This window comes from Oryzias latipes, chromosome 6 (genome assembly GCF_002234675.1).
Source record: "Oryzias latipes chromosome 6, ASM223467v1".
Classification (NCBI taxonomy): Eukaryota; Metazoa; Chordata; class Actinopteri; order Beloniformes; family Adrianichthyidae; genus Oryzias; species Oryzias latipes.
In genome coordinates this window covers 19,082,899-19,110,664 of record NC_019864.2, presented here as the reverse complement: position 1 = coordinate 19,110,664, position 27,766 = coordinate 19,082,899, and the positions used below count along the sequence as shown (strand labels likewise).

At 40.4% G+C, this 27,766-nt stretch overlaps 1 protein-coding gene across 2 annotated transcripts; it reads right to left on the bottom strand.

Annotated features, from left to right (window-relative positions):
• Nucleotides 1-69: 69 nt before the first annotated feature.
• On the bottom strand, nucleotides 70-27,655 carry otogl (otogelin like). 2 transcript variants are annotated; one of them, XM_023955865.1, is made up of 58 exons: nucleotides 27,348-27,655; nucleotides 27,017-27,059; nucleotides 26,642-26,687; nucleotides 26,351-26,429; nucleotides 26,184-26,276; nucleotides 25,085-25,239; nucleotides 24,863-24,984; nucleotides 24,559-24,764; nucleotides 23,927-24,051; nucleotides 23,261-23,367; nucleotides 23,076-23,182; nucleotides 22,806-22,931; nucleotides 22,601-22,709; nucleotides 22,482-22,528; nucleotides 22,252-22,397; nucleotides 20,775-20,901; nucleotides 20,511-20,688; nucleotides 20,310-20,434; nucleotides 19,921-20,130; nucleotides 19,671-19,839; nucleotides 19,505-19,579; nucleotides 19,235-19,278; nucleotides 18,855-19,020; nucleotides 17,906-18,013; nucleotides 17,530-17,668; nucleotides 16,691-16,825; nucleotides 16,460-16,606; nucleotides 16,249-16,368; nucleotides 15,949-16,065; nucleotides 14,320-14,476; nucleotides 14,143-14,169; nucleotides 13,852-14,031; nucleotides 13,486-13,764; nucleotides 12,774-12,891; nucleotides 12,610-12,689; nucleotides 11,112-11,761; nucleotides 9,994-10,171; nucleotides 9,773-9,915; nucleotides 9,659-9,682; nucleotides 9,457-9,549; nucleotides 9,195-9,384; nucleotides 8,840-9,057; nucleotides 7,876-8,017; nucleotides 7,612-7,797; nucleotides 7,291-7,503; nucleotides 7,045-7,149; nucleotides 6,855-6,962; nucleotides 5,332-5,433; nucleotides 5,144-5,248; nucleotides 4,945-4,985; nucleotides 4,789-4,852; nucleotides 4,482-4,660; nucleotides 4,236-4,340; nucleotides 4,037-4,156; nucleotides 3,835-3,880; nucleotides 2,801-2,872; nucleotides 924-1,003; nucleotides 70-824 (listed from the first exon to the last, which is right to left on the bottom strand). In XM_023955865.1, exons 1-58 carry the CDS (start codon nucleotides 27,418-27,420, stop codon nucleotides 624-626), a joined length of 7,650 nt encoding a protein of 2,549 aa, XP_023811633.1. In that variant the 5' UTR covers nucleotides 27,421-27,655; the 3' UTR covers nucleotides 70-623. The 2 variants fall into 2 exon arrangements, with proteins under 2 accessions (XP_023811633.1, XP_023811634.1); XM_023955866.1 differs by lacking the exon at nucleotides 2,801-2,872.
• Nucleotides 27,656-27,766: the final 111 nt, after the last annotated feature.

Genomic DNA, 27,766 nt, shown 5'->3' with positions numbered 1-27,766 from the left:
CAGAGGTGAAACTAAAGCACATATCAGCACAGCTGATGCTCAATCAGGACGTTTTGTGCGTTTAATTAGCTTTAAAGGGAAAGGTGTGTAAGGTGAAAAGGTCCCATTTCAGGTCATACGTTTATTTGTGTAATGTTTTCTATTTTAATAACACGGACAATAACACAATGAAACCTTTTATTAAAATGTTTTACTTAAAAAAACAGCAAAGCAGTGAAGCTTTTCTAACAAAACAAAGCAAAAGCTATTTGTTTTTGACAAGTTCAACCAAAATGCACAGTCTGTATGAACACAACAAGTTAATGTTGTTTAAAATTATAAAATCTGTTACATTAATATATTGTACAGTACACTAGAATCGCTAACATTTCAAAGGTAGGACTAAAGAAACAGCCTAAAAAAATCCTGGTAAAACCTTTTTTTATTTTTTGCAGTTTGCAGGAAAACTATGACCCACGATTGGTGGAGTAGAGAGCGTGTGCTAAAAAAGAAAGAAAAAAAAATCATGGCTGGTTTTTATGCATGTCCATTATGCTCCGATGCAAAGACCCCCCCCAAAAGCCCATTTATTCATATGTCCGTTCAATTTTCTGATCCTTTCTTTTAAACTATTTCAAGCTCTTTTAGTTCCACTGGCAGGAACAGTCAAGGGGCTCTTGGAAGTTGTACTCCACCACTGTGGCATTGCGAGAGCAGTAGAGGCTGACAGTGCGGGTCTGTAGTCCACTCTCACGGCAGCACTTACAAAACCTGGCGTGGCTGTTGATGTTAAAGTTAAATATGGTGGCAGATGGGCATTTCCCATCGCAAGAATACACCGTGACCTGCAATTAAAGAGACCAGTTAGGGACAACAGTGGCCGAATGTTACTTTTCAATGAGTAGCACTCATTTTAATTTTACAATTGTGTGAAATTCTCTTACTGGTGCATTGCTACGGCAATCATCTTTTCTGATGGTGGTTCGGATTGCCACACGTTTACATGTCTTGCCATCTTCTTTGCCTGCACACGTTCACCAGGAAAATAAAATGCACACACAGAGAAACACTCAGGAACATCAACAGTGGAGGCATTCAAACCAATGTAAATATTAGAAAGAGATCACACAAGTAAACACAAAATGCAGTTTTGTAATTTAGTTATTCATTATTGAGGGAAAAAGAAACCTAAACTTTCATGGAACTGGGCTGAAATGCTTAATCTTAAGTTTGTTTGGTTAAAAAGATTTAAAGCCTGATTAGCATCACAACTACTAGTGTACCAATAATAAAATTAGTTATAATACAGAGAAATTTAGAAACAGTTGAGGAACATAGTAATTGAGATTTATCAGTCTTCGAAGGGGTTCAAAAAGCTCTTTTAAAAGGTTTAGGACTCCATCATATGATGGCATAAGCCGTCAAAAACATAAAACAGTGTCAAACATTCTCAAGAGTGCAGACCAGAAATTTACACCAAGAGCACAATTTCATCAAAGTGGTCAGAAAAGACTTGACAACAAAGAGCTGCACGCCTGACTTGCCCCATTTAAGAGGCATGGCTCCACTATAAGAAAGAGGGCATTAAGAGCCGAGGGGCAAAGTTTAAGGATGAAAACATGAAGACTTGTCTCAGTTTTGCAAGAAAACATCTTGATGATCCTCAGAACTGTGTGAAAATACTTGGTGGACTGACAAGACCAAAGTTGAGCATTTTGGAAGTTGTGTGCTGGCATAGAAGTACCAGCTTTTTAAAAGGAAACATCACACCAATAGTAAAATATGGTAGTGAGACTATGATAGTAGGGTTTTGGCTTTTCTTTGCTGCTGCAGTACGACCTGGAGGATTTTCTGTGTTAAATGGAACCATTCTAGAACTATAAATTTTCCTGCAAGTGCCAGATTGCGAAGCAGGACAATGTTCGAAAGCACCAGTGAGTTCACTGAATGGCTTTGGAAGAACAAAATGAGGAGTGGAATAGTCATACTTTATGTGGCATGACCTGAAAAAGCGGATTCAAAAAAGCCCAAAAGGGTGGCCTAAATGAAAGAATTAGCTACAATGAGCAGACTAAAATTTCTTCACAGCGCCGTAAAAGACTCATATCCAGTTATTGCAAAGACATTATTGCAGTTGATGTGAGCCAAATTAGTGATTATCATTTTTTTTTCAGCTTAGTAATGAACACCTTCATTAAACAAGTTTTGTGTTCAGTTGTGTGAACAGATCTACTATTTAGACTCATTTAATGATCTGAAAGGTTTCATTTCGACAAACATGCAAACAGGAACTCAGGATGTGGGCAAACCCTTTTACACACTTCTGTATCTTGAACAAACTATGTTTTTACTGCAGAATCGATGGTGGCAAAACCATCCAACATAAAGGTTTGACACAAACTGACAGCCATGTTTAAACAGAAATACTGTGATCAGTTTAATAGGATAATCTTTCAATGACAGAACTTTAATCACACGAGAAGGGCTCTTTGTTGCCCAGCAGTAAGACTGTGCCTTGACAGTTTTATGATGAATAAGCACTTCTCAGTAGAAATCCCCTGACTGGCTACTGACCTAATTTAAACTGCACTTTTAAACCAGCTGTTCAGGATTTTGGGCCATGTTTCGATCGCTTTGCAAGGTCATACCTTTTCCGTATAACTGTCTCTGCTCATCTTAAATTCTGTTTTATAAAAAAAAGACCAAGCTCCAAAGTGCAAACATAAATACAGATGTAGACATGAACAAAAACCTTTCCTCACAAATTAAATACTACAAAATGTAAAGAACAATAATAATAAAAATTGCAAATGGATGGTACCTGTATCACAGTTAGTACTACCAGTGGGCGTTATGGGGCTAAAGGTAAATGGTAAAACACCCAATCCAGAACCTGGTAGCATCATCAGGATCACAGCCGTCCGGTTCACAGAGCGTCAGGAGAATACAAGGTTATGCTTTGTTTATAAAAATACAGTTTCATGCGACACACAAACACAAAAAAAGGAATTGGTGCAGCACTGCATGCACTTAAGTTTCACTTTTTATTGGGGGGAGGTACACTCCAGGCAGCCAGCCAAGGAATGCAACAAAATACATGATGTACTACAAAGCTTCGCAAAGCAAAGTTTGTACCATCTCATATCTGCATGTGTAAAGCAGGCAAGCAGGTGAAGGTGCAATTCTGAGAATATTCTGAGAGGGTTTATGAACGCTCCAATCCACATAGGAAAGGAAAGGCTCTTTCTAAAAATAGATATTTAAAAAAAGATAAGTGACTTGTTTCAACTTGAAAAATATGTTTTTTTGTTTAAAGGCCAACAAAAAAAGAAAATGAAAAATCTTTATTTTCTTTAATAAAAAAAAAGAAAAACAAACAAACAATAAAACCACACCAAAAAATGAGAAGCAAATAAAGGGCTTTTTCCAAATTTAAGATCTCATTTAGTAAATTGGATTTAGGACAAACAATAAAAAGTCTGATTCCTTCATTGAAGATAAAAATTCTTCTAATAGCAAAGAAGATTTTTTTGACCTGAAGTATTAGATTTTAAACATGAACAGAAAATAACCCTTGATTTGTTTCTGTTCTGCTGTTCTACTGTGTTTTGTTTTTTATTCTGAGACACTGAATCCCCTGATAGCTCAGCAAAAGATCTGGAGGACACCTGTAAAAGCCAAGGATTTCAAAATGTCATCAGCCACCGGGCTGCACCTCAAACCCTCTAAGAAAGGCCACGCCCGTAACCTTTTCAGCCAATAAGCCCATCCACTGCCAGGCAACAAAGCGTTCACCCCTCTAACCAGCTGCAATAAGCACAATACCAATATCAAAAATGTTATTTTCAGACTCACAAGTCTTGCAGCAACCATCCACATAGCTTTGAACAATGCCTCCACTCTACAAGAAGAAGATACAAATAAAAATAGAAAATAATATTCAGATAGAAACTTACAACCCAAGGATATATTACTTTGTTGGTGTTTACTAACAGTTAAAGAAATTGCACAGAAATCTGTTTTTATTTTGGTTCAGACAAATTTTAATGGTCCTGACCTGAATACAGTCTGTGTCATTAAACAGAGGGCAGATCACCCCAGAGGCGAGTATGACCGCTCCCACCGATGTCTCCACGCAGTCGTAACGTGTACAGTTCTCCACCCAGGAGCTCCCTGCCTGCATTCACAGACAGAGTTAGCAACACTTAAATGGATGAGCATGGAGCACCTGTGGATGTCACTTTGTTTGTTCTCACGGTGAAAAGCTCCGCTGTGCCATTCTCATTGGTGTAATTGCAGGAAACATTCTTACAGGAGCCGCAGCAAACCTGAGGATCTGTGGATGGCGCGTAAATCTGGTGCTGAAAATATGCAGCAAATCCGGAGACAAACAGATGTTTAAAGAGGTCATTCATAGGAATAAAAGAAGTTGTAAAAAAAGAAATCACTAAGATTGAGTTTATTAGGACAAAATGTGGAATAATTGAGTGTTTTGTACTCACAGTTCCACACTTCTGTGAGCAGTTTACAGATGTGATCTCCATGGCATAGAACCCAGTTTCTGGATCTTTGTTACGCAGGCATTGGACTGTGTAGCAAAGTTCTCCCTCAAAATACTGAACAAGGGACTGGCCTGGACCTAGAATCGTCACCCCTTGGAACAGACACACTTCAGCCTTCTCTGAACACACAGATGCAAAACATATAATCCATGGTAAACACAGTGGCCTTATACGATTAGTGTGATGATTAATAGATAGAGTCTGCTGCATCATCAGGTGTGCAATTTCAAGCTTGGTTAACACGTACTGCATGTGTGCTGTGGACAGCCACAGTTGGTGCTGCTGTCTGGAATTTCAACCAGCACTTCGCCCTGAGAGAAAACAAAGTGCTGGCTTAACAGAATTTATTCATTTTCCAGCAAAAACATGAGTCGACATTGATGCAGCTTTTTCGCTGACTCACCACTGAACATATGGGCGAAGGCGTGTCCTCGCATTGACATTCTGAGAAAAAATAAGTTAACCAAAGCGGAAGGGTGAAATTTATACAAAGACGTGACGGGCATAAAAGCGGCTAAAGATAATTACAATCATCGACCAATAAGCGGCATGGCACCAGTCATGAATAGTGTATGAGCATGTGTGCGTTTTGGAGCTTATACCGCAGTGATGCTGAGGGCAGCACTGGCCAGGAAGAGTAGTTTGAACCAGCGAGAGACCAGAAGCACAGCTCACAAAGGATTCAGGGCATTGATTAACATCACAAACTGTAATGCAGAGAAAAGGGAGAAAGATAATTCGATAGAAAGATGGAAACAAGAAACAGTCGCCCAAACATACAGCCACTCACCACAATAGTACTGCGGGCAGCACCTGTTGGTGCTGTTTTGATCAACAGCCAGAATTTCTCCTTGTGAGCAAGCTGGAACTCTGTCAACACATGACTCACACACTAACAGAAAAGAAAACATGTCATTGCTGCAAATATTAATAAGTGTGTATTGTAATTCATCCTTTATCATTATCATTAGGTCTAACTGCTCATTTTTAAGGGGTAAAATGGTAAGGAAAATATGCATAACAAACTGTATGACTTCAGGAACTGTGGATGGTAATTGTGCCAAGTCTATAATCCGGCATATTTACAAATGTTATAATATTCACCGTCCTCCTAAAAAAAACCCCTCCTTTTTACAATTTTTTTTACATTACCCCTGCTATCCCTGGTTTACAGATGGCCTTTAAGAGTTGATTTATAAAAAAATAAAAAAAAAAATCAAATTTCAGTCAGACAGCTCTTGCAGTAAAGAAGATTTATTTCCATATTTCTTTTAGTTTGGCATAAGGCTCCGTTCAGATACATAAAACAAAGATCTCCGTATTAAACTACCCCTAACGGAGCTCACAGGTGGAAGCTGGGGAGGACGGTGGGTTGTTGAACGCAGAGCTCGTGGAATTGGAAGAAGAGGGATTGGACCGCACACCTTGAACTTAAGTAGGACGCTAAACAGGGGAGTTAATTAGATTTAACCGCCCGCAGGGAGGAGTAACCAGGTTAATGCACTGCTAGAGTTGCCTGCCTGAAATACTCCCAGGGTCGTTCATTTTTTAGTTTCTCATTAAACATGTATTTATCTCTTAGAATTATTAAAAATATCATTTAAAAGTAGGTGCATGCAATTCTGGGTTTGGTGTGTAAACATGTTAAAGTCCCACACAAATCATCTTCTGATAGATCAAAAGATGATTGAGATGATATTTACAATAGGACTTTAGTAAAAGTATTCCCAGTGGTATTTTCATTATGATTATGCTGTCATAGAAACCTGCGTTATTTTCTTGGACATAGTTTCTGCTGAGCAGCAAGAATTCATCCGAAATTTTTCCCACACTTCCCATCATCCCATTGTTTACAGGCCCTCCCGCTAGCCCCTCACAACCCCAACCTACACTTACTGGTGCAACAAAAATGGCGAGCAGTATTGAAGCTAGTTTTGAGCCAGATGCCACCTCATATGAGGAAAACAAAGACGCACATGAATCTAATATTCTAAAAATGAATGCAGCAGGGAGATTGTGGACCGCACAGCTTATTTTCTACAAAACAAATGCACTTTTCAAATGGCATTTTTTCATCTGCTCTCGATTCACAACTATTTGAATATAGCAATACTAAGAAATGCAACGTTAAGCTTAATTATAAATATCCTCTATTATCAGAAAAATGCTTCAAGAGCATGTTAAAATCTTAAAAAACACATTTTTCATCTGAACGGGTCTTTAAGGGGCTTAAGATGGAAGTCATCCTAAGAGTTATACCTATAACCATCAACATCAGTGCTGATTTATGGTTTGATTTTACCCAAAACTTACCACACAGGTAAGAGTAGCAGCATGACTTTTGTCCCCTGACCTCGACGAGGAATTGATCTTCTCTACATTCAGGGTATGAGACAGGAGGACACGCCATGGGGTCACACTCTGAAGAGAGCAATAAGTAAAATAATGAAGGTCCAAATCTAGTAGGATCAGTTTGAAAAGCTTCATATAACTTTGTTTTTACCACAGCGATACTCTGGACAGCAGGAAAGAGCACTGTAACCAATAACTAGCTTGTTGCCATTGTCACAAGATGGAGCCTCACTGTCACATATGGTCATGTTGCACTCTAAATAAAATAAAATAAAAACATGAAGTGAATAAAAGACAACTGTTGCAGCATATTTAACTACAAGAAAAAAAATCAATGGCATCTCCAGAGGTTTGCATTTTAAAGGTTTGATTCTTCTGCTAAAGATGTTAACCTCACCACAGATCTTCTTCGGGCAGCAGTGTCCTTCTTCCAGCACATCCAGCACATACTCTCCCTCTCTCTCACACAGTGGTGTGGGTACAGTGCTGCAGTCCGGCTCCACAGCCACCACAGAGCCATTCTCCACACATTTATACAAACAGCAGCCTCGAGCAGAGCCATTCCAAACTTCTCCAGGGGCCCTGGGGTTCCCTTCATTATCTGTGCAGACTGGACCATGCAGAACCAGGGAAATAGATTTAAAATAACATAAAAGAAACAGAACTTACAAAATTCTGTGTGATGCAGTGTTTGAAAAATGTAAGGTTTTTCTCTCACCACAACGGTCCTCTGTCACACAATAAGGAGAGTCGGCACGGTGCAGGATGGTTCCACTGCGACACACACACTCCTCTCTGACAAAGGAGCATGTAGTCTCCTCATAGTAGTCTCTGTTCAAACACGTGCGGCTCGTGCAGGTGCTCACACAGGGCTCGTACACTTTCCCAGGAGGACATCGCAATGCTGAAAGATGGACAGTCGGGAGCAAAATAAAATACAAAGTTTGCACTTATGTCAGTTTTTTCATCAGTGTCTTCCTACGGCAGAAGTTGTGTCGCCTCCAACTGATGCAAACTTGATGTGTGTAGCAGACTGCGACGTAGGCTGCCAGAAAGTCACACTGATGATCCTTGTAATGCAAGTCTCCTGCCCACATAATGTCACAGAACTGCTCCGGAGGCACCTGCAAAGTTTTATAAATGGTTATTCAGCTGTTGTTCAGATGACGCAGGGAGATTAAAGACCAGTGTGTCAAAAACAGACCAACTAAATTTTAGGGGGACAAGAGTGAGTTCATTGCACCTAAAACTCAAAGACAAAACCACTGTCTAATATAAAAAACATAAATTATCAAATTTGACTGCAGGGGAAAACAGAAATTAAAATTGTTAATCTGGTAAATACTTTGTTAAAAAAAATTAAAACATTATTTTGGTTTTTCTGAGGACTGAACAAGACCTTTGTTTCACTATTTATGGATCCTGATTTTTTTTTACAAATAATTACTATGCTCTTTTTCTAGAACTATTAATTGTTTAATGTGTGGACCAGAAGTCTGTAACCTGAGGCTCCAGAGCCACACGCGGCTCTTTAATCCCTCCATTGTGGCTCTATGGCTTTGAAGAAAAATGATGGCAATTTAAATAAATAATAAGTGTTTAGCTTTGGTTAAATTGTTTTAGTTATTTATGTGTTGCTATGTTTAGATTTTACCTGAGCATCATGATGGTAAAAGGAATCAAAATCCACCGTAAAAATCTACCATCTGAGTGATTTATTATTAGAATAAGCTTAAAGCACATATTCTTACCTTAAATATAAAAAATATAACATTGTCACAATTCAATTATTGTAAATATTTAAAAGCCACATTTTATATATGAACTTCAATTTTTCTAAACTGTGAAATGGGACTTTGCGGCTCTCACTGGGTTTTGGTCGGTAAGAAACCTGAATGGCTCTGTAAGTGTTAAAGGTTAAAGACTCCAGGTAAACAGACAGATACCTTGCTATGACAAGGTGTGAAAGCTCTTTGGCGGAGCATGGACAGACAGGTGGAGCAGTCCCCAATAGTGCAGTTGTCTCCAACCCGACGTGTATGCTCAGTCTCATCAGTGGTCTGGACTCTCCACGCCTGCAGAAACAGCATCATGTCTCCCACCTCTCGGACCACTGTGCCATTGGGCAGCTTCAGGTCGTCTTCTGGGTTGCCATCACAACAACCTGGGAAAGTGGGAAGACAGCGTGTGCTTAGACAGTGATCCAGGTGAAGTAGAGGGAGAAAACGACTGAATGAAACCCAGTTCCACTGAACGTTTTAAACAGCCAGTTAATGTTCTTAAATGAGTGTTTGGACTCACCACATAGGCCACGAGTGGGAACAAATGCATAAGTAGGCGCTAGGTACTGTAGCACCATAATTCCAGTACTATGATACCACTGAATGCTGACTTTGCCAGGTGTGTTGATCAAGTACATGCTGCCTGTGTCCTCCACATACACAGAGTGACGAGAAAATGGCAGCTTAACAGGTCTGTAGTTTACAGTCACCTAGAGAGGAAAAAAACCATAATAATCCCTGTGGGATGAATTGACTTTCTTCAACAAGATTAGGATGAACACCTTGCGATCTAGTCGGTTTATGATGATTCTGTAGGAGGAGGTGGTTATGTTTAGCTTCTTAAAGCAAAGGCCGGATGTTCCGCCTGTCGGACTCTATAGGGAAGAAAAAGGAAAGAGCGCTGACACGTGACTTAAAGTGCAAACTGAATAAAAACTTGTTGGAAAAAAGTGAAAGAATAGAAAGAAAACTGAATTAACTCACAGGCCGCCTGATGGAGTTCACGCTCTACAAAGAAATCAAACAATTTACCCCAAAACAAAGGTACATTTGTTTGAAATCACTTTGTTAGTAAAGTGTATGGTTTTTCAAAGTTACCTGACTAGTTGGACATTTTTCCACAACGCCAATAATGGTCTCTCTGGGTAGGCTAACCAAAATGTAAGAGCCATTGTCATACAGCGCCACATTATTGCCATCAAATGTAATCACGCGCAGGTCTGACATCACAGTGCAGCGACCTGCCACAAACCAAAACAGACTTCTTCTTACATTCTTCCTCTATCAGCATCTAAAGTGTTCATTTGAGCAAAACTTACACGGGCACTGCCACTGCGGACAGCAGGGGTCTGTGTTGACAAGAATGGGCAGGCCCAGCAGACTGCACTGCGGTGGGGTGGTGTTGTAGCGACAGTGGAGGGTGGAGTTGTGAAGCAGCAGCTCACCGTTAAAACAGATCAGCTCAGCGCATTCATCGATCCGGTGTGAGAACGGGGGCTGTGGATGCAAAATAGAAAGTTTGGTTTCAACGTTGAATAAAGCTGGGACAGAACCTCAACACAACTCTCTACTCAAGCTCTCCAAGTTGATCTGCGAAAAATGTTCACAGTATCGTGACCTACATATATTTTTTAATATAATGAGTAATAACTTTCAATTTAGGAGACTCTTATCCAAAGCGACTTGCATAGTCTGTCACACTTCCACACGACTGGCAATGTGGGTCAAGTGTCTTCTCTAATAATACATTAGCTGTCAAGGCTGGGAACTGAGCTGCTGACTAACCAGTTGGCAGACAGCTGATCTGGCCTCTGAGCTAAAGCCACCCCCAAATAAAAGGAAAAAAGGTTTTTTACAGCATCTTCTTTTTTATATTTGGTTTCCACTTTAGTTTTCCTGTCAGCAACTAATCCTCTTATGAAGAAAATGTTCGTCGTTAGAAACTGCCCTGAAGTAATAAGCAAAACAATAGATGAAAAGAGGGGAGTGGACTTACAGAACAACAAACGTGGAGCTTAATCGTCTTCAGAGATGATTCATGGAATATTCGGTAATTAATTTTAATATGGAGGAGTTCGGGCTTTTACTCCAAAGACAAACAACTTTGGGTTTTAGCATCCACAAGTAAGTCTGATTCAACTTTTGAAGTGGATTTTCTTTTTGGGTTTATGGACAGACAATAAAATAACATTGTTTTTGTTTGAAACATTTTTGGATGCCTTGATATTTATGCTTTTATAAATTAAGTAAAAATTATTTCATTGATTTATCTTTGAAAATCAATGGAATAATGTGCACCTTCATAAAAAAAACCCTTACCAATTCTGAAACTGTAAAATTTGTAAGAAATAATTTTCGATTTGAATATTTCTTTTTGAAAAATTATACCAAGTATTCGTGTTTTTGTAGCATAGTACTTAACTTTAACTGGACTTACTGTGCATGGTGTTGAAGGAAAGATGAATGGAGGTGTGGTTGATGCTTCTTCTGTCGTTTGAGCGGTGGTGGGACGCTCAGTGCTTACTGAAGTGGTCTCGACAGTTGTCGGAGGTGGAGCTGTGGTTGTCTCAGTGTCTACTGGGGTGGTGGTAGGCATGTCTGGTGAAGTCGGCGGTGGGGTGGTGGGAGCTTCAGTGGATGTGGGGTGGGTAGTCATTGCAGTGGTGGGCACTGGGGGGGTGGAGGGGGAAGTTGTTGGCGGCAGAGTGGACGTTTGTGGGGGCAGAGTAGTGAACGTAGGAGCAGTGGAGGGTGGGGGAGATGTGGTGGGCTCTGGAGTGGAGGGTGAGGTGAACATCGTGGTTTGTGTGGTGGTCATCTCTGTTGTGCTGAGAGTGGTTGTTTCTGGAGGGGTTGTAGTAGTGGGAGTGGTGGTTGAAGGGGAAGAAGTTGTGGGTGAAGTCTGAAGCTCAGTGGTCACAGTTGTGCTGGGTGTGGTAGTGGTGGTGGAGGTAGTTGTTGGCATGGCGGGTGTTGTAGTTGTGGGTCTTAAGGTAGTAGTTGTCAGTGTAGTGGTTGCTATTGAAGTAGTTCTGTTGGACCGCACCACATACGCAAAGGGTGTTGGAGTTGGGGGAAGCGACACACCTACACGGGATGAGAATCAGAATTAATTTATTGATCCCACACGTGGGAAATTTGTATGTTACAGTAGCATTGTAATCTTAAAAGAAAATAGAACATAAAAACAAATTAACTGTAGAAAAAAGCCAAAAATAAAAAGAAGATGATATAATTTAAAAGTTATTTACAGAAATGTGCACAAGTTTTCTGTTACACTGTGAGTTATTGTAAAGTGTATTTGTGTTCGGTAGGAATAATTTCCGGTATCAGACAGTTTTTGAGCAGAGCTGTCTGAGCCTCTTTGAGAAGGAGCTCCACTCTTTTTCCAGAACAGGGTGGAGAAGATGATCTGGGTTGTCTATGATGGATAAATTGTTATGGAATGATTTGGATGACTGTTATCATAAATTAATTTGTTCAAACAACAAAAAGAACCCATAAATATGGAAGAAATTTTAGACTAAAGTGACAAAACAAAAGGGAGCTTCATTTAAATATGTTTGTGAAAGTTTTTTGCTCAGACAAATGGAATTATTTTGATATGGTTTACCTTGACATGTTTTGACCGCTGGCCTGCTGTCTTCCTCGGAAAGTTTTGCTCAAGTCATAACATGTCACTGTCAATTGCTTGTGATGGGCGTGTCCCAGGGCTATCTTAAAGACTACGCCCCTTTCAATCTGTTTGTGGTCTTTGAAGAACTGATGCCTTACATGTCCTGACAGGCGCAAAACTATCTGAGGAAGACTGCAGGCCAAAATGGTCAAAACATGTCAAGATAAACTACATTTATATCCTTCCATTTGTCTGAAAAGAAAATCTAAAAACATGTGTATGCACATGGAAGACAACAAGAAGGTGTAGTTTCACTTACAGTCCTCCCTGTAGACACATCGTCTCGTTACTTCGTCCATGACCATGTTTTTCGGACAGCGCGGAAAGCAGCCCTCCACACTGTAACATCATGACAGCACTTTCAGCACCTGGGATGACCATGTGAAGTATACATGAATGCTGTTGTTGAGCCGAGCGCCTTACTGAGGCAGGAACTGACAGCGGGTGGCATCTGGATCACTGCATGTGTGAACACAGGGGCTTGCACAGGCCTGGTAGCGCCACTCACACATCATGCGATATGGGATTATGAAAGAGCTCTCTGCAAAGAAAAAAATAGTATATCTTTGAATTTCTATTTGCTGAATATACCCAAAAATCATATGGACACAGCAGTTACTTGTTTAACAACAGAACCTGTGGGTGGTTTTATGAAAAACTAAATACTGAGCAGAACTGCATGACAACATCTAAAATTAGAAAGGCTCTGCAATCATTATAGAACCAGTTTCCTTCCGATTTTAGTTCGCAGAGATTTATGACAATATGAGGTAAAAGAAAAGTTAGTTTAATTAACAAGCTGTAAGAGAATTTTTTCAAGTTTAAGGTCCTTTGTTTTTCAGTTTATAGTTAAAGATTCTTGATTCCTTTAAGATTATTATTTGAAATTTGTTAGTTTTTTATTGTTATCTAATTCAAACTTTACAGTAGACATCCTTCTTAACTCTTCCTAATTTTTAAAGGTCTTAGTGATCAAATATGAAATTTAAAAGAGCTGAGTTTTCACAAACACTGCTGTATTTTTTAGGAAAATGTGCCTTAAAGTTGCATTAATGGAAATTGGAAATGTGTTAAACTTGACATTAGAGATTTGCTTTCATTGTTTGTGTGTTGGATGCATTTTTGTATTCCTGACCCTCAAGTGTGAAGCTGCTGCTAGCTTTGAAGCCCTCGGAGGATTCATATCTCTGGGCTCGTGCAGCCGACCGAGTGAGTGTCAGGAAGATTCCAGGCTGGCTGACGAGCTCGAATGAGGTGTATCCTGGCAGAAACAGCCCCTGATGCTGGATAAAGGTTGCTCTGCGGCTGAACTCAACCCCTCGACTCCAGTGCTCCAACTGAACGCGGCTGCGTCCTGACACTGCAAGGAAATAATTCGGTCTCTCTGCAGACTCAAGTGACACCACAGAAACACCTATAAATATAAAGAACAACTTTGATTAGGCCTCTAGAAATACAAAATATTTAAGTGTCATGTTGACAGGTGACTGTGGATGCTCACGTGAGCTCCTGTCTTTCTGCAGGCCTGGGGTGATCATGAAGTTAAACAACAGCCCTGGTGGGGGAAGCTGTCCTGGTCTTTCCCTCATCACTGGAAAGACGGAGCTGCTGGTGCGATTCGCTCCAAACATGGTGTCATTAAAGGCAGCACTCACCAAGGAAAATGGGCCATCACCTAGTTCTGTGGAAGAACGAGACAGCAAGACAGGAAGTGAGAAGGATTACAAGCTCTGTGGGAATAGAAGTACATCCACCCGCAACAGTAAAAGAGAGGGTCCTCGCTCATACGCACCTTGATTGTAGTATTCACAGTCATAGGCTGAAAGTGGAAGAATACCCATGAAGATTTCCATAACAAAAAAAAATGTGCCAAATGTTAGAATAATAACATATATAAATGGCAATAAACAAAACAGAACTGTGATAAAAGATATATGGGTAATGTGCATATGCATGTGAGTGTACTCACGACAAACAGAGGGGGATCTCCAGTGTATTGTGACCCCCTGTTGACAGCACTTGTGTGCATATGCAGCAATGGATGTGCAGAGACACTCGCAGTCCCCCCCACGGTTACAATTGCACGTGTCTGTCAGACAGTTTCTATAAAACCAGGCCACATCAACCTAAAAGACACACACACATGCACACAGTTATAAACACAACAACACAGTTACAATCGTAAGATGAACCAGGCTAAATCTCTCTGGGAGGGCTGGGGGAGGTCTTCCTCATAGGATGAGCAGTCATAAATAATTCAGAAATGAATTGCCCTGATGAGATATCAGGACAAGAAATGTGGGCCAACCTCTGCTGCAACAGGTATCCCATGACCTGCATGATGGGCAGAACGCCTGAGAGTCAGCTGACCTGCCCACACGCAGATTTTTGTTATCTTTATGTTGTGACGATGGGCATAAAAAGTACACATCATTCATGGAGTATTTTTTTTACTAAGTTTTTAGGAAGGATGTGTGCAGCAAACTGAGTAGAGTTAAGTTGAATTTAAATATTAATAGTCACTTCAGTAGAATAATATTCAGTGATGAGCTTGATTCCTCCCCCAAAAAACACAAGAAAAATAAAACAAATGTATTTAATAAGACAGTTCTTTTTTTCTCAAGCTTTGCTAATAATATTACAGAGAATATTTTAAAATAAGAATATAATTAAATAAAAACATACAAACATTTGTTTTTTAAATCCTAATATTGAATCAAACAAGGACAGATGAGAGTTACATTAAGGAGATAAAGGGGTTCTTGGCTAAATTGATGTCTATGCTGGTACCACCCACAGACCAAGGATGCTCTGTTTGCCCTAAAGGAGCAGCTTCTGTCACAAACTCGCTGTTGGAAGGAGAGATTCCACAGGTCTTCCTTCCTGCTGCTGACAGGCTTTAAAATGAGCATCACTGACAGGACCACTCTACATTAAAACTCAATCACTTTCATGTTTTATTATTTCCAACTAAAGCCTGCTGATTATAGACTACATATCCCAGTAGAGAAACGTACAAAGTTAAAGAGAGAATGCAGAAATAATATCTCTAAAAACAAATAACAAAGCCTGAATAGGTCCAAGTTGTCTGTCAATTGTCTGCCAATGCTTGATACGTGAATCATATTTAGTTATAAAATTGTTTAAAATAGGATTACATTTTACAGAAAACAAATCAAGGCACAATGAAATATGTTTAAAAAAAACAGAGTTTTTATGACTAAAGAATAAAGGCAAGACAATCACCTCCCAACAAAAAGAAATCTGCTCCACAAAAGGTGTTTTAAGAGCATGGTACTAAAGTTTCATGACATAAATTGCTTTGGTCCAAACTAACATAGCTCCATCTACTGGTCACAATTTAGAAGAACAACATTCCATTAAAGCCCAGAAGGGGCATTTGTGTCTTGTCATTCAGCATCTGTGTGGCATTTACTTCCAATGAACAGTGTATTTGTGGGATCAGTTAAGCCTTGTTCCCATAACCTCTTTCCAACCTCTACTACTCTGTCACGAGAAAGATAACCTTTTATTGCAACATTCTCTCTTGCTGGTCATTTGTGTATGTGTGTGTTGGGTTCAGTTAAGTGGCACTCACCACATTGTGACAGGGTGCAAAGACGTCGCTGTAGAGAAGAGCGCACTCCCGTTTGGCGTACGGCTGTCTTCCTAAGTCCCCTTCACACGGTCGCTCAACGATGTAGTCACTTTCACACTGAAACACCAATAACGTGTGCGCACACATACACACACAGAGAGAGAAGGTGATCAAGTGTCTGATTACTCTTAAATATCACAGACGACTCAAGGGAGACAAGTACATGAGAGTGAGACAGACAAAGATAAAAAGAAGAAAGGAGCTAGAGTTAGGATCAATGCAAGGAGAGCTGAGTCATACCTGTCCCAGAGCCCAGCTGTCTCCAAACGTCTGAGCGTTATTGACTTCCATGTGGCTGGATGTGGTCATGTCGTTCACTGTTACACTGTCAAAGTTTCCACATAGGCCACTGAAGCGACCCTGGGGAAAACCATGCAAGTAGCAGGTCATGTCTTCGGAGCGAATTCCACGCCACTCGATGACAAAGTAAGAATGCCGTTTTTATTCAGACCTTCCACTGAGGTCCAGCTCTGATGTGTACAGTTGTCTTACGGTCCCAGAGGATGGTAAGATCTTGGCTGGAGAAATGGACAACGGTGTAGTAGCCTGATTTCCAGAGCTCAAACTCAGACTCTCGACCCACGACAGTGGAGGGGCTCTACAAGAAAAATCAGTTCAGCATTTTTGATGGAAACAGACTGAGACAAAGCTGAGTGTGTAGATCATTTGTGCATTTTTGTACAGGATTGCCAGAGTTGTCTGTGAAGTAGATCTTGGTCAGCCCCACATGAATGACCAGTATTTTCATGCAAACAATCCCACTCTCATAGCAGTCCTTGTTTTGGGCAACAATGGACACTTCGGGTTCTCCGGTGCTCTGGTGAGAAGGAAGAGGGGGAAAGAAAAAAACATCAGCCAAAAACAAAAGGTATCCTTTAATTTCCAATTTTCTTTTTAATTTCAAATAAAAAACAGACTTCTGATTTCTGTTAAAAGATTTTAACCAAATTTACAACATGATTCCTTTGGAAAACAAATCTGTCTTGATAAATGAGACAGAAAAGGAACACCAAGACACACAGACAAAGCTATGACCTGCTTCCTGCTTCTTTTCAGGTCTGCGTGGAGGCCAGCAGTCCATCTGGTCTGATTCTGAATGTTTGTTCTGCTAATTCTAATTCTATATCCCTGGGAGCGCAGGAGCCCTGGGGTTTGATGTGAACACTGCTTTCTTTGTCGACTTTCAGGTTTGCTCAACGTCTACTAGCGTTACTGTAGCGCGCAGCCACCCACCCACACACAAACACACTTTAATCTGCACTAATTAAAAACCATTTTTTGCCTCCAATATTGGGAGCAGGCGTGGATCTTGTTTTCCAGATTCAAATCAGTCTTAACCTGGAGTTGCAAGGGATGTGCCTCATTTGTTTAATCTAAAAATGCTTGTGAATTTGTCTTGGGCAATCTGTCGGAAGTTGCTTTCTTTGATTTAGAAAGAAAAATCTTAAAAAAATATGCATAACCTTTCACTATTCCAAAAAAAAGCAATGTATGTCGATAAATATGTACATTTAGACTTACTTTAAGCAGGTAGACCTGACAGTCTGAGTAGTAGTCATATTCAAGGCCATCGAAGGTATGATAGTGTCTGTCACTGTAAGCTGTGCACACCGCTGGACATGGAGAATAGCTACAGTTGAAAAAGCCACGGTGGCACACACTGAGAGAATGGACAGATGGACATGAGAGAAGGAGAAAAGAAATGGTTAAAACGTCTCTTAATGCCAACAAATGCACACTTTGCAACAGGAAGGACAGCAAGTTTGACATTCTCTTCATTAAAGTCGGCCTAATTGTACACCCTAAATTTAAAAATAAAATAAAAACTTACAGGTATTCTTTGTTTTGTTTTATAATACCAATGAAAAAAGTAGTAGAAACTCAAAAGGGAATTAACCATTTATAGCAAGGCGTTTCCACACTTTGTCCAGGCAGATATTCAAGGCCAAGCCAGGCACAGGGACAATTCTCTGGATAGTAGCACTCCCCCTGATGCAGAACCAGCCTGCACAGATAAAACCAAAAGTACTCAATGCAAACCACTCACAAGCTCTTTACTTCAATCCTGTCCCTGCAGTTCAGTTCATTAATTAAAATTGATTATTTTCTAACCTTAGCTTCAAGGCAACCACTGTTTTAATTTGCATTCGTTGGTGAAGCTTTATTGGATCAGATAATTCAAATGCTCTTGGTTGTGAGTTGTAACCTCCATAATGCACTCTGCAATTTTTTTAATTGTTTTAAAACACAAATTTATTTATATTTTAATCAAAGTCTCTAGAAAAATTCTCACAGCACAAAGATCTGTCCAACCAAGAGCTGACCAACTAACGTTTTAAACTCTATATTTTAGTTTAAAAACTTGGGGATATTTTAGTTTGACGTCCTTTTTTTGTTGTGCAGAGTGCTAGAAAAAATAAAAAATTTAAATGTCTATTACAAGTAAACATAAATGTGTCATTTATTCTTGAGAGTCTATGACAGCTTAAAGTGAGAGTGTGTCTTATATTAGACGTAGGAAACAACTAATTTGCGGCTAATTTTAAATTAAATGTTCCTGCCAAACTGAGGGATAAAATGAAGATCTCATTAACAGTTTATCCAACTACTATTTAAGAGTTACAAACTTACTGATAAAATTAGTAAGTTTTCTTTCTATCACTCAAAGTAAAATTAATTTAATCTTCAACTTGTGAGCAAAATGTTGCACATACCAAAGAAAGTAATGAAAAGAGCACACAGATACATCATGTTTCAGATAAAGAATAAATCTTATTGGGGCGTGCAAAAATCAGTTTCTAAGAGTGTTTTAAAAACAATAGACGGGAAGCAGCTTCTTATATTACCCAGGAGGGCAGACACAGCCAGGTATGCATGGCGTATTGGGTGGGCAGGTGAGGTTCAACATCAGGTTACGGCAGGTCGGGGCACACGCGACTCCTCCCCTTTGCTCAATGCAGCTGTGATACACCTTTCCCTCTGGACACTCCCCAACCTCTGCACTATCCGGCTCTACAATTTTCAAGCAAACAAATACACATGGATGTGAAAAATCCGTGCACCAATCACTCAAAGCATCAGCGACAACAGCTCTTGGGAAAGGAGCTACAACTGCAGACATCATCCTCTTGATTTCAGTGAGAGGGATCTAGCCTGAAACGGCACTTTGTTGTCGGAACGAACGGGAGCGGGAACTGAAGGAGGGGGGTTGGTGCAGAGAGGTTACCTTTTTCCTCTGGCTCACACTCCAGCTTCCCATTTCGGCACAAGCTGGTGGGAGAGACAGGAAAGGAGGGAGAAAGGGCTGAGTGTTGGTGAAACAGAATAATGCTATTAAACACAACACTGGTTTAAGTGCTCCCCGTCTCATCTCACAATCACCTGAGCTTTTACTGTTTTCACAAACCTGTCAGACAGTGAGAACAAGTACGTCTCACTCTGTGTAATGAGCATAGAAGGTAAAGTAAGGCCTATGTTTTTGGATCTCATGGCTTACCAAGGTCCAGATGCACTGAAGGTCACCTCGCCTGGCTGTGACACACCATTCATAGAGTAACAGTGACACTGTGACCTGAGGAGAAATTCACAGAACTACATTGATGCTTTCTATTATTCTGTGTGATGGTTCTGTTGCAGCTAATTGTAAGGTAGTTTAGTCTCACAGTTGCACACAGCGCTGGCGCACATCATCATAGTAACTCCCTTCTGGACACCCACACCCCTCTGCGCAGTCGTCAGGGACACATGTTTCAGAACTGGACAGCCCTCGACAGGACCGGCCACAGTACGACACACACGAGTGGTACAGCATACCTCCAAGACATACCATGCCTGTGCTTTCAAAGTGCAGAATTAGCAGGGTTGAAGAATACCAAACTAATAAATTAAAAGCATGGAAGATGTGTACTTAACCACACTCAGAGACTTGAGCTCTGAAATCAACGTGGACTCCGTGTTTAGAGCAGAGGTAAGTGTAGTGAGCCAGGGCTGTGCACATGCAGCTGCTTCCGCAAAGACAGGCCTGATAGCGGCATTGCTGCTGGTAGATGTTTGGGCTGATGTAACCATGACATGGAGCAAATGCACTCCCCACAAGCACCTCGCACTGGGATGCATAGTAGACTGGGGTGTGAAGAAAAAAAAAGAAAAGCTGAAATGGTTGTGAAGAAATGTGGTCCCATAAAACCACGATAGCTTAAAATTAAAGCAAAATTTATCCAAAAAAGTGCAAACTTGAATAAATAAGAATGTATAGAACAATCTTAGGATTGTAGTTTATCCAAAATACTGATAACTATTACCATTGTGCTGGTTCACTTCACATGGGTCTATAATGGGAAGATTTACTGGAGCAATGCAAGCAGATGAAACCTTCCAAGCATTGGCATGAAGCTGAGGAGTGCCCTCGATCATTCCTGCAGGAGACCTGAACAGACTCAAAGACAGTCAGCAAGAGATTCGCTTATTGGACATCCCTTTACTCATTAAAGGTACTTGCTTACAGGAAATCATCTCGAAGATTTCCATTGAAGGTTCCGCAAAGGCCCAAAGTTTGTCCGTGCCAGTGGCTGTCCAGCTGCAAATACAGGCGTCCCCCTCGAGCATCATAGTGCAACCTCAACCCAATGCCCGCCTTCAGCTGTGTGAACACAGAGGTCAGCTTGCGCACCTCAACCGCATCTAGTCACAGAAAATCCCATTAATAAACTTTTACTGAAGATCACAAAAAGAGAATAGAATAAATTTCACAATTTTGTAAACTCTACCATTAACATAGGGTAAGGTGGCTGCTTGGTTTACACCAATTGTGACCTCCCCCTCTCTAGTCAGTGTGATCTGATGACTCACATCTTCATCCAGCACCACTGTTACTGACTGAATACACACCTGCTGCTGTTGAAATACAAAAGATAATAAATTAATTTACATTAAAGTGTTGGTTATTTTACAAAGCACATGTAATAAAATCTTGTAGTTACAAAATCTAACAAAAGTTTTTAGTGGCAAATATGGAAGTTTGCACTACCTCAGTTATTCATGGAAATCAAAAACTGCTCTCAAAATTTAGAATCTTAAATTATAATTTATTTTAAAGTGCAAATAATGTGTGGTTGGTGGGCCTCCAACAATAAACAACTTGAGTTTACGTGCTTGGCTTTGTGGTCCTTTCCAAACAAAAAGAAAAAAAAAACATTGGCTATTTCTATAAACTGTATTATCAGTGTTAAAAAGTAATCACTACATAGAATAATTAAGAAATTAAAAGCACAGTAAAGTATGTTTTTACAGTTAGGGAGTACACCTGAATTATTTTTTAAGCTTCATTTGTCAGAACAGGTAAATATTAGAAGACTCATGTGAAAAAGGGAAAAAACTAAACACAGTATTGCATATACTGTAGAAATGTTAGAGTTTAGGGAAATTATAATATAATTAATATAGTAATAAGCTGTTTGTCTGATCAGCAGCAGTCACCCTTCGGTATGTTTGTTAAATATCAGTATAAAATATTAAAGGTAATTAAAAAATTACAAATATAAAAACTTTGGATCTGTTCAGAAGGATGTGAGTAAATGCATTTTTAATTGATGTTTGCAGAATTTTGGCAATTAATCTAAGAAATTAACAGTTATAGAAGCTTATTCATCTTGCTGATTACTCTTTTTACCTTAGAAAATACAATAATTGTATTTTTGAGGCAATCCAAAAAAAAATTATAAGAAATCAGGGCTTCAAGGACCTAAAAATAACACTGCAGTCAAAATTGCATAGAGCACTACTACTACTAATCAGAGTTGTAGTGGACTATTTAAACTGCCTCTATATTTAGCAAACCTCTTGCAGAGTCAGAACAGAACACCGTATTAGCAATCATTACAAGAACAAAGCAGCTGATTAAACTGATGAAGAGCATAAAAGCCCCTGATTTATTTGAAAAGGGCATAATTTAGTCAGATGAGACCAATACCCCATTTTTTCTGTCAAGTGTTAACCATGTTTAAAGCAAACCTGACTGCTACAGTACAAACAGTCTTTAGTAATCGGGGGAAATATGGCTTAACAACAACAACCTCATGTTTTAGAAAGAAAAGAACATACAAAAGAACATGGAGATGTTGTGACACAACCTGTTTTAAATTTAGTTTCTAGTTTGAAACTAGTAGAGAAGTTGTGATGTTGGTAGTTATATTGCACAGATGTGTGTTTAACCGCAGTCGTTTATGACACGTGTGTTTGTGATACCTCTGAACAGGTTGTATACTGCAGTGTGACGGTAAATCTGTTGCTGCTGCGGCTCTTTGCCAGCACATACTGACATGCCCCTGGCTGGAGAAACATCCTGCCATCAAAAGTGGTCACAAACACATCCCCTACCACTGTGCACTCAGCTAAAAAGAGACAGAAGAAAGAATGACTTAAGTTATCTGAGCTACTTCCTTCTTTTTCAGTAACGACACAGTCTTGGTTCTCACCTGTGCAGTTATTCTCAGTGCAGTTCCAAACGCCCCCCATACACACGCTGAAATTGAAAAGCGCCACAAATCAGCGGCACATGTCAAACGGCGCACGTTCACCAGCTGTTCACACTCACCAAACACTGCAACCCTGCTGAAGCACTTGTCCTTGTATGTACGAGGTGCCATGGTAAACACAAGGGCACTGAGAAGCAGCTATGCAAGTGCCGTTTTGTAAGATAAGGCCTGCAACTCAAAAGAATAGCTTGAGTTCAATCACACTGGCACAAAAAAGGCAGCAAAAGTATTGTTATTTTTTGTATAAAAAAAAGAAAAACACACCATCAGGGCAGTAACAACCATCCAAACAATGCAGGTTTGTTCCTAGACATTCTTTCTCAAATGTACAGGTGGGTGGGCAACAGCTGATACAGTCTCTGTACACAAAACTCTCTTCACAGCCATCATCTGCACAAAAAAACACTTCAGTTAAGCATGATGGACAGTAAAGGACAGTACATGTTATGTAAATAGCAAGTTGAGTACAACGATTTTTTTTCTTTTTTTGGGGGGCTGGGTCTTGAAAAAATTTAAAATTGCAGGAGAACTTACTGCATGATGGGAAACTGTCCCTCCACTCTCTTACTGGATATCCAACATGTGAGCAGGCTCTGGTGTATTCCACCAAAGCGTGACAAAATGTTTCTTCATCATCAGACCTAAACCGGGTAAAAAATGCATTGAGGAGCCCATGACAGCTTAAAAAACCAAACATGAAGTGTATGTCTTTAACTTACACACAGAGGTCAGAGACGCAGCTCGCAACGAACGGATTTGGATCAATGTTATCATGACATGACAGGAATGGGAAAAAGAGAAGAGCACTGCATTTTTCGATGGCGTCCTGCATGTATTAAAAGAAAGTAAAATAAAATAAAAATAGCAATAATGCATAAATATTAATAGTGAAGGTCATTCAGCCCCTTACAACCCCAAGTTAACATTAGCAGTGCAACAAAAATTGCGAGGAATAGTGAAGCTCTCCAGCTGTAGAGTTTTGAGCCAGATGCAGGCTAATAGCACTCAGCTCAGGAAAACGAACATGCACATGGGTCTATTTGTCGGCAGTAGATGCATCGGAATGGAACGGAGCAGGGAGTTTGTGGCATGTCAACTGTAGCACTTATGTCTCTGCTAAAGGCTTTTTCCAATAACATTTTTTGGTCTGCTCCTGATTCACAACAATTTATAAATGGAAATACTCAGAAACACAATTTTAATCATAATTTTCTACATATATGCCCTCCATCATGAAAAAAAACGCTATTTTAAAAATTCCAAAAAGACATTTTTTATCTGAGTGGGTTTTTAAGAATAACATTTCGTCTCTGGTGGAATTCCCTCTGTCTTGCTACAAAGGAGGAAAAGTGTCAAGAACACTGGAAAGGAACTCTAGTTCTCACATCCATGTCTGACTCAGACTGGCAGGGGCCGTTGAATTCGAGATCTACAGAGGGACAAGCTCGCTCATGAGGAAGGTCCACAGCCCAACTGTTAGCAAACACTGCCGGCTCATCTGTCCCAATGCCTGGAACACAAAGTCAGCGAGGGCAAATTAAACATTGGCACTTTCGGAAATTAAAACAAAAGGCTGAAAAAGGTTTACACAAGATAAATATTTCCAGAAAGCATTTTAAAACACACTCTTGGTGTTTAGTTCAACCTTCAAAGTATAAATTGGAAATCTATTACATCAAAAACTTGGCAGAAATATTTGTAAGATTGTAAACACGCTGGAAAAGTGAACAGTGGCAGTTTGGCAGCCAGAACAATTGAAAATGACTTTTTTCTGAGCCTAGCATCACACCACCAAACAGCTTCCTGCCTGAACGCACAGTAAACCACAGGTCACTTACACATTACTATCTGTGGAGAGATCTATGCTTCCTTCTGCTATTCAGACCAATTCTTTGCTATCGTTCCACTTTGGTCTCTGTAGGCTCTTTGGCCACTATAACTGGAAAGAATCAGTGTTGACTGTATAATAACAATGATTGTGGTAAAGAGGAGCAGGGGCTGGTCGGGCCGACCTTACCCCGAGCGGTGGTGAGGTCATCGCCAGGGATGTGGTTAAAATTCCCACACAGGCCACAGGGAGCCCCCTGGTGTTCCTCGCTCATTTTCAAGTAGACCCCCGAGCTTCCATCCCAGGCCAAAGAGAATCCGAACACGCTCTTCACAAGCAGATAATCCGCCAGGCGCTCTATGAACACCCCGCCTATTGTCTGAGGCAAACTTAGCCTGACATTTCAAAGAAACAAGCATTCATAAAACTGTGAGATGAAGCCATGTTCATTAATATCAGCCAATTTAATTGTTTCTTTTATTTGCTTCCACACCTGCGTCCTCCTTGGTGGACTTGATATCCAGCGATATGAATCTCCTCCTCATTTGGGAAGAAAAGACTGAGTGCTCTTGGACACGAGTACACACTTTCCTCACATAACCGGCTGTTATGAACCTGACGGTTAAAAACAAATTACACAGGAGCATGTCAATAAAACGTGTGAATAAATCTCAACGCTACAATATCAAATGGAGATCTTTACAATTGGTCTCACCCAAACTGTGTACTGAGGTGTTGTTGAGTGGCAGTCCTGGGCCAGAACATAGGAGCAGGTCCCAGGGAAGTAGAAGTAGATGCCATCAAAAGTTTCATAGTGGTGCTGGCCCCATGACCTGCAGATCCCGTCTCTATCTTGGCCCTGATTAGGTACTGCAAGCAAAAAGAGACGATTAAATACAATTTAGGTCAATTGAAGGGTCTCAGTTACATGAGGCGGGACCAAACAATTTAATCCAAAACTGACATTTTTGTAAAAGACTGAAAAGACACGTCATATATCTTGTTCTGTCAAGATGTTTATTTCTTTTGTATTACGTTCCGCTGAACTGACCAGAGGAAAATGAATACCTGAGTGTTCTAAAAGCCCTTTGTTACTGGAAATCCCCACAGCTGCCTTTGCCAAGACGGGGCCTAAGATGCTTCCCAGAATCTGAGGGAGTGGGTTGTGGTAGGAGTGAATCACATCTTGTAATCTTATTAGCCAGTTTGCGCACTTATCGGTTGTTTCGCCAAAATTTTTGATCTCGAATTTCTAACACATAGGCTGTATCTGATCAGTTGTCCTTTTGTGCCATTTCTGTTTCTCAAAAGAACTTTATTGTATTTGGCCTCTGCATGTCACCACTGACTTAGTTCCTTAAAATGAAATGAGCCTGACCTGAGATACCCTGATAAGAACCCTGTTGAATGTGTAGAAACTAGAAACTCCATCACTCAGCTCTTACCCTGCTTTCTGAGGGCAAAAGACTTAATCGCTGTCCCTCCAGGGATAAAATCTGTCAATATGTAGGTGGGTGGGTGCGTGTTGGTGGAATGTAGTGGATTTGTATAAACCAAAACAGATAGAAACTAAAGATTGATGTGACAAATAATAATGGAGTGTTTGGGTAATTAAAGTTTGCTGACGGATTGAGGGGTCTCATATATACCCTTGTTCTTGTAACCTTAAGTGTTTCATTATATCCTTCTTTGGGGGGGGGGGGGGGGGGGCTGCTAAACATAGTGAGTAGCTGCATGGGTTGTAGCTGGCTTGGAGACAGAGCTGAGCAGACATGAAAGGACGATAAGTAGATGTGCGTGAGCGTGTTACTCACTGATCTGGCAGCGATCTCCCAGAGCCTGGAACTGAGCGCAGTCACAAACGCCACTCTCTTGACACCAGCCACCATTGAGGCAACCACAATATTCTGGAAAAGATTGCTCAGATCCTTCATTCGTTCATATTTCCCTGCATGTATCACTCAACTGTTTGTATATTTACCTGAAGATGTATCTCTAGCTGTGAAGTTGTGCAAAATGCTGCGTGATAGAGTGTCTTCTGACACCAATGGTCTATATGTCTTAGAAAATCACCAAAAGGTAGAGATTAATAGCAGTCCCTGAAGTAATTATTAGACTTTAACATCCCCAACACAGCAATAAAAGTAAATGAGAGAAATGTCTATGTCTTAGTGAGAGTATCTTTACAAAGACAGCTTTGTGCCAGAGAGGGTGTTGTGCTCGTGAGGGTGCCCTGACCTCACTCTGGTTCCCTTAGGTGTAGTGTACAAACCTCCTCCCCAAGGAGATCCCGTTTCCTCCGAAGTGCATTAGCCCTTCTACGCACGCACACACACACACACCCACAAACATGCACATTAGTGGGAAGAAACAGTCAAAGGGGAGACTTAAATGCACTTTACACCACTTGAATTGAGACTGAAAACTGCTTTTTACTGAGGCTTCACACACAAAAGGGCAAGCACGCACACACATTTTGTTCACTGTCTATGTCACACACTCTTGTCTTGACAGAAAGTGTGTATTTATCATTATTGTACTATCGGCTTGTATAAGAATAACACACAAAAAAATAATGATCATGCATCCCTTAAACTTAGCTGACAAAATTTAAAAAAATAATTTTGACTTTTCTTATCTTAATTACCTCAGTGATTTCCCCACTGCCAGTGAAAGGTGACTCTGAGCTCCTAAATGAAAAGTCAAACAGTGAATTCTGAAGTTTTGACCAAACAAAATAAAGAAATGTTGATTACATCTTTAATCAAATATCCTCAAATAATTTGCCATCACAAAAAGTTATTTGTGGAAGTCCTACAAGTGGTGAGGAAAGGCTAATTAGACAGAAAATATACTTCTGCAGGAAGTACAAGGGAATTAAGAGTTGATAAATTATTATTATGTTGGTACTATTTAAAATAGTTTGTAACCATATTTTGACTTTAAAATTGCATGATAGGTTGGTAAAACTGACTCACCCTCGAGTAACAGCAAGTGGGAGACTGAAAATGACATGAGAAGAAATCTTTCCACTGTCCACTTGACGTTCATCTCAGAGTCCGACAGGAAGTCCCACCGAAGCGTTAACGGTGCATTTCAACAGTCCCGGGAGTACAGGCAGGTGGACGTCTGCTTTACGGCGCGCTCTGCGTGCTTGCGTGCGTGCTGACGACAGTGTCTGCTGAGTAAATGAACTGTCTGCCTGCTGCACCTGTACGCGCAGGTGAGCTGCCTGCCTCCGCGCGCCCTGACGCACCAACATCTCAGTCAGTGAGAAGGCTGGAACTCAACTTAGGCTCTTTCCCCCAGTCAAGGAGGTTTCCCCTTATCTGTCATCAACTGAGACTTCAGTCGGTTCAGTTCACGTGAATGGGGCTAAGGGGTAACAAGCGGGGGC

Coding starts and splice junctions, on each gene's coding strand:
- otogl (XM_023955865.1), bottom strand. CDS start 27,420: ATGAACGTCAAGTGGACAGTGGAAAGATTTCTTCTCATGTCATTTTCA. Junction 20,131..20,309: donor TGAAGTGAACCAGCACAATG/GTAATAGTTATC, acceptor TTCACACCCCAG/TCTACTATGCATCCCAGTGC. Junction 4,853..4,944: donor CTTCGCCCATATGTTCAGTG/GTGAGTCAGCGA, acceptor GTTTTCTCTCAG/GGCGAAGTGCTGGTTGAAAT.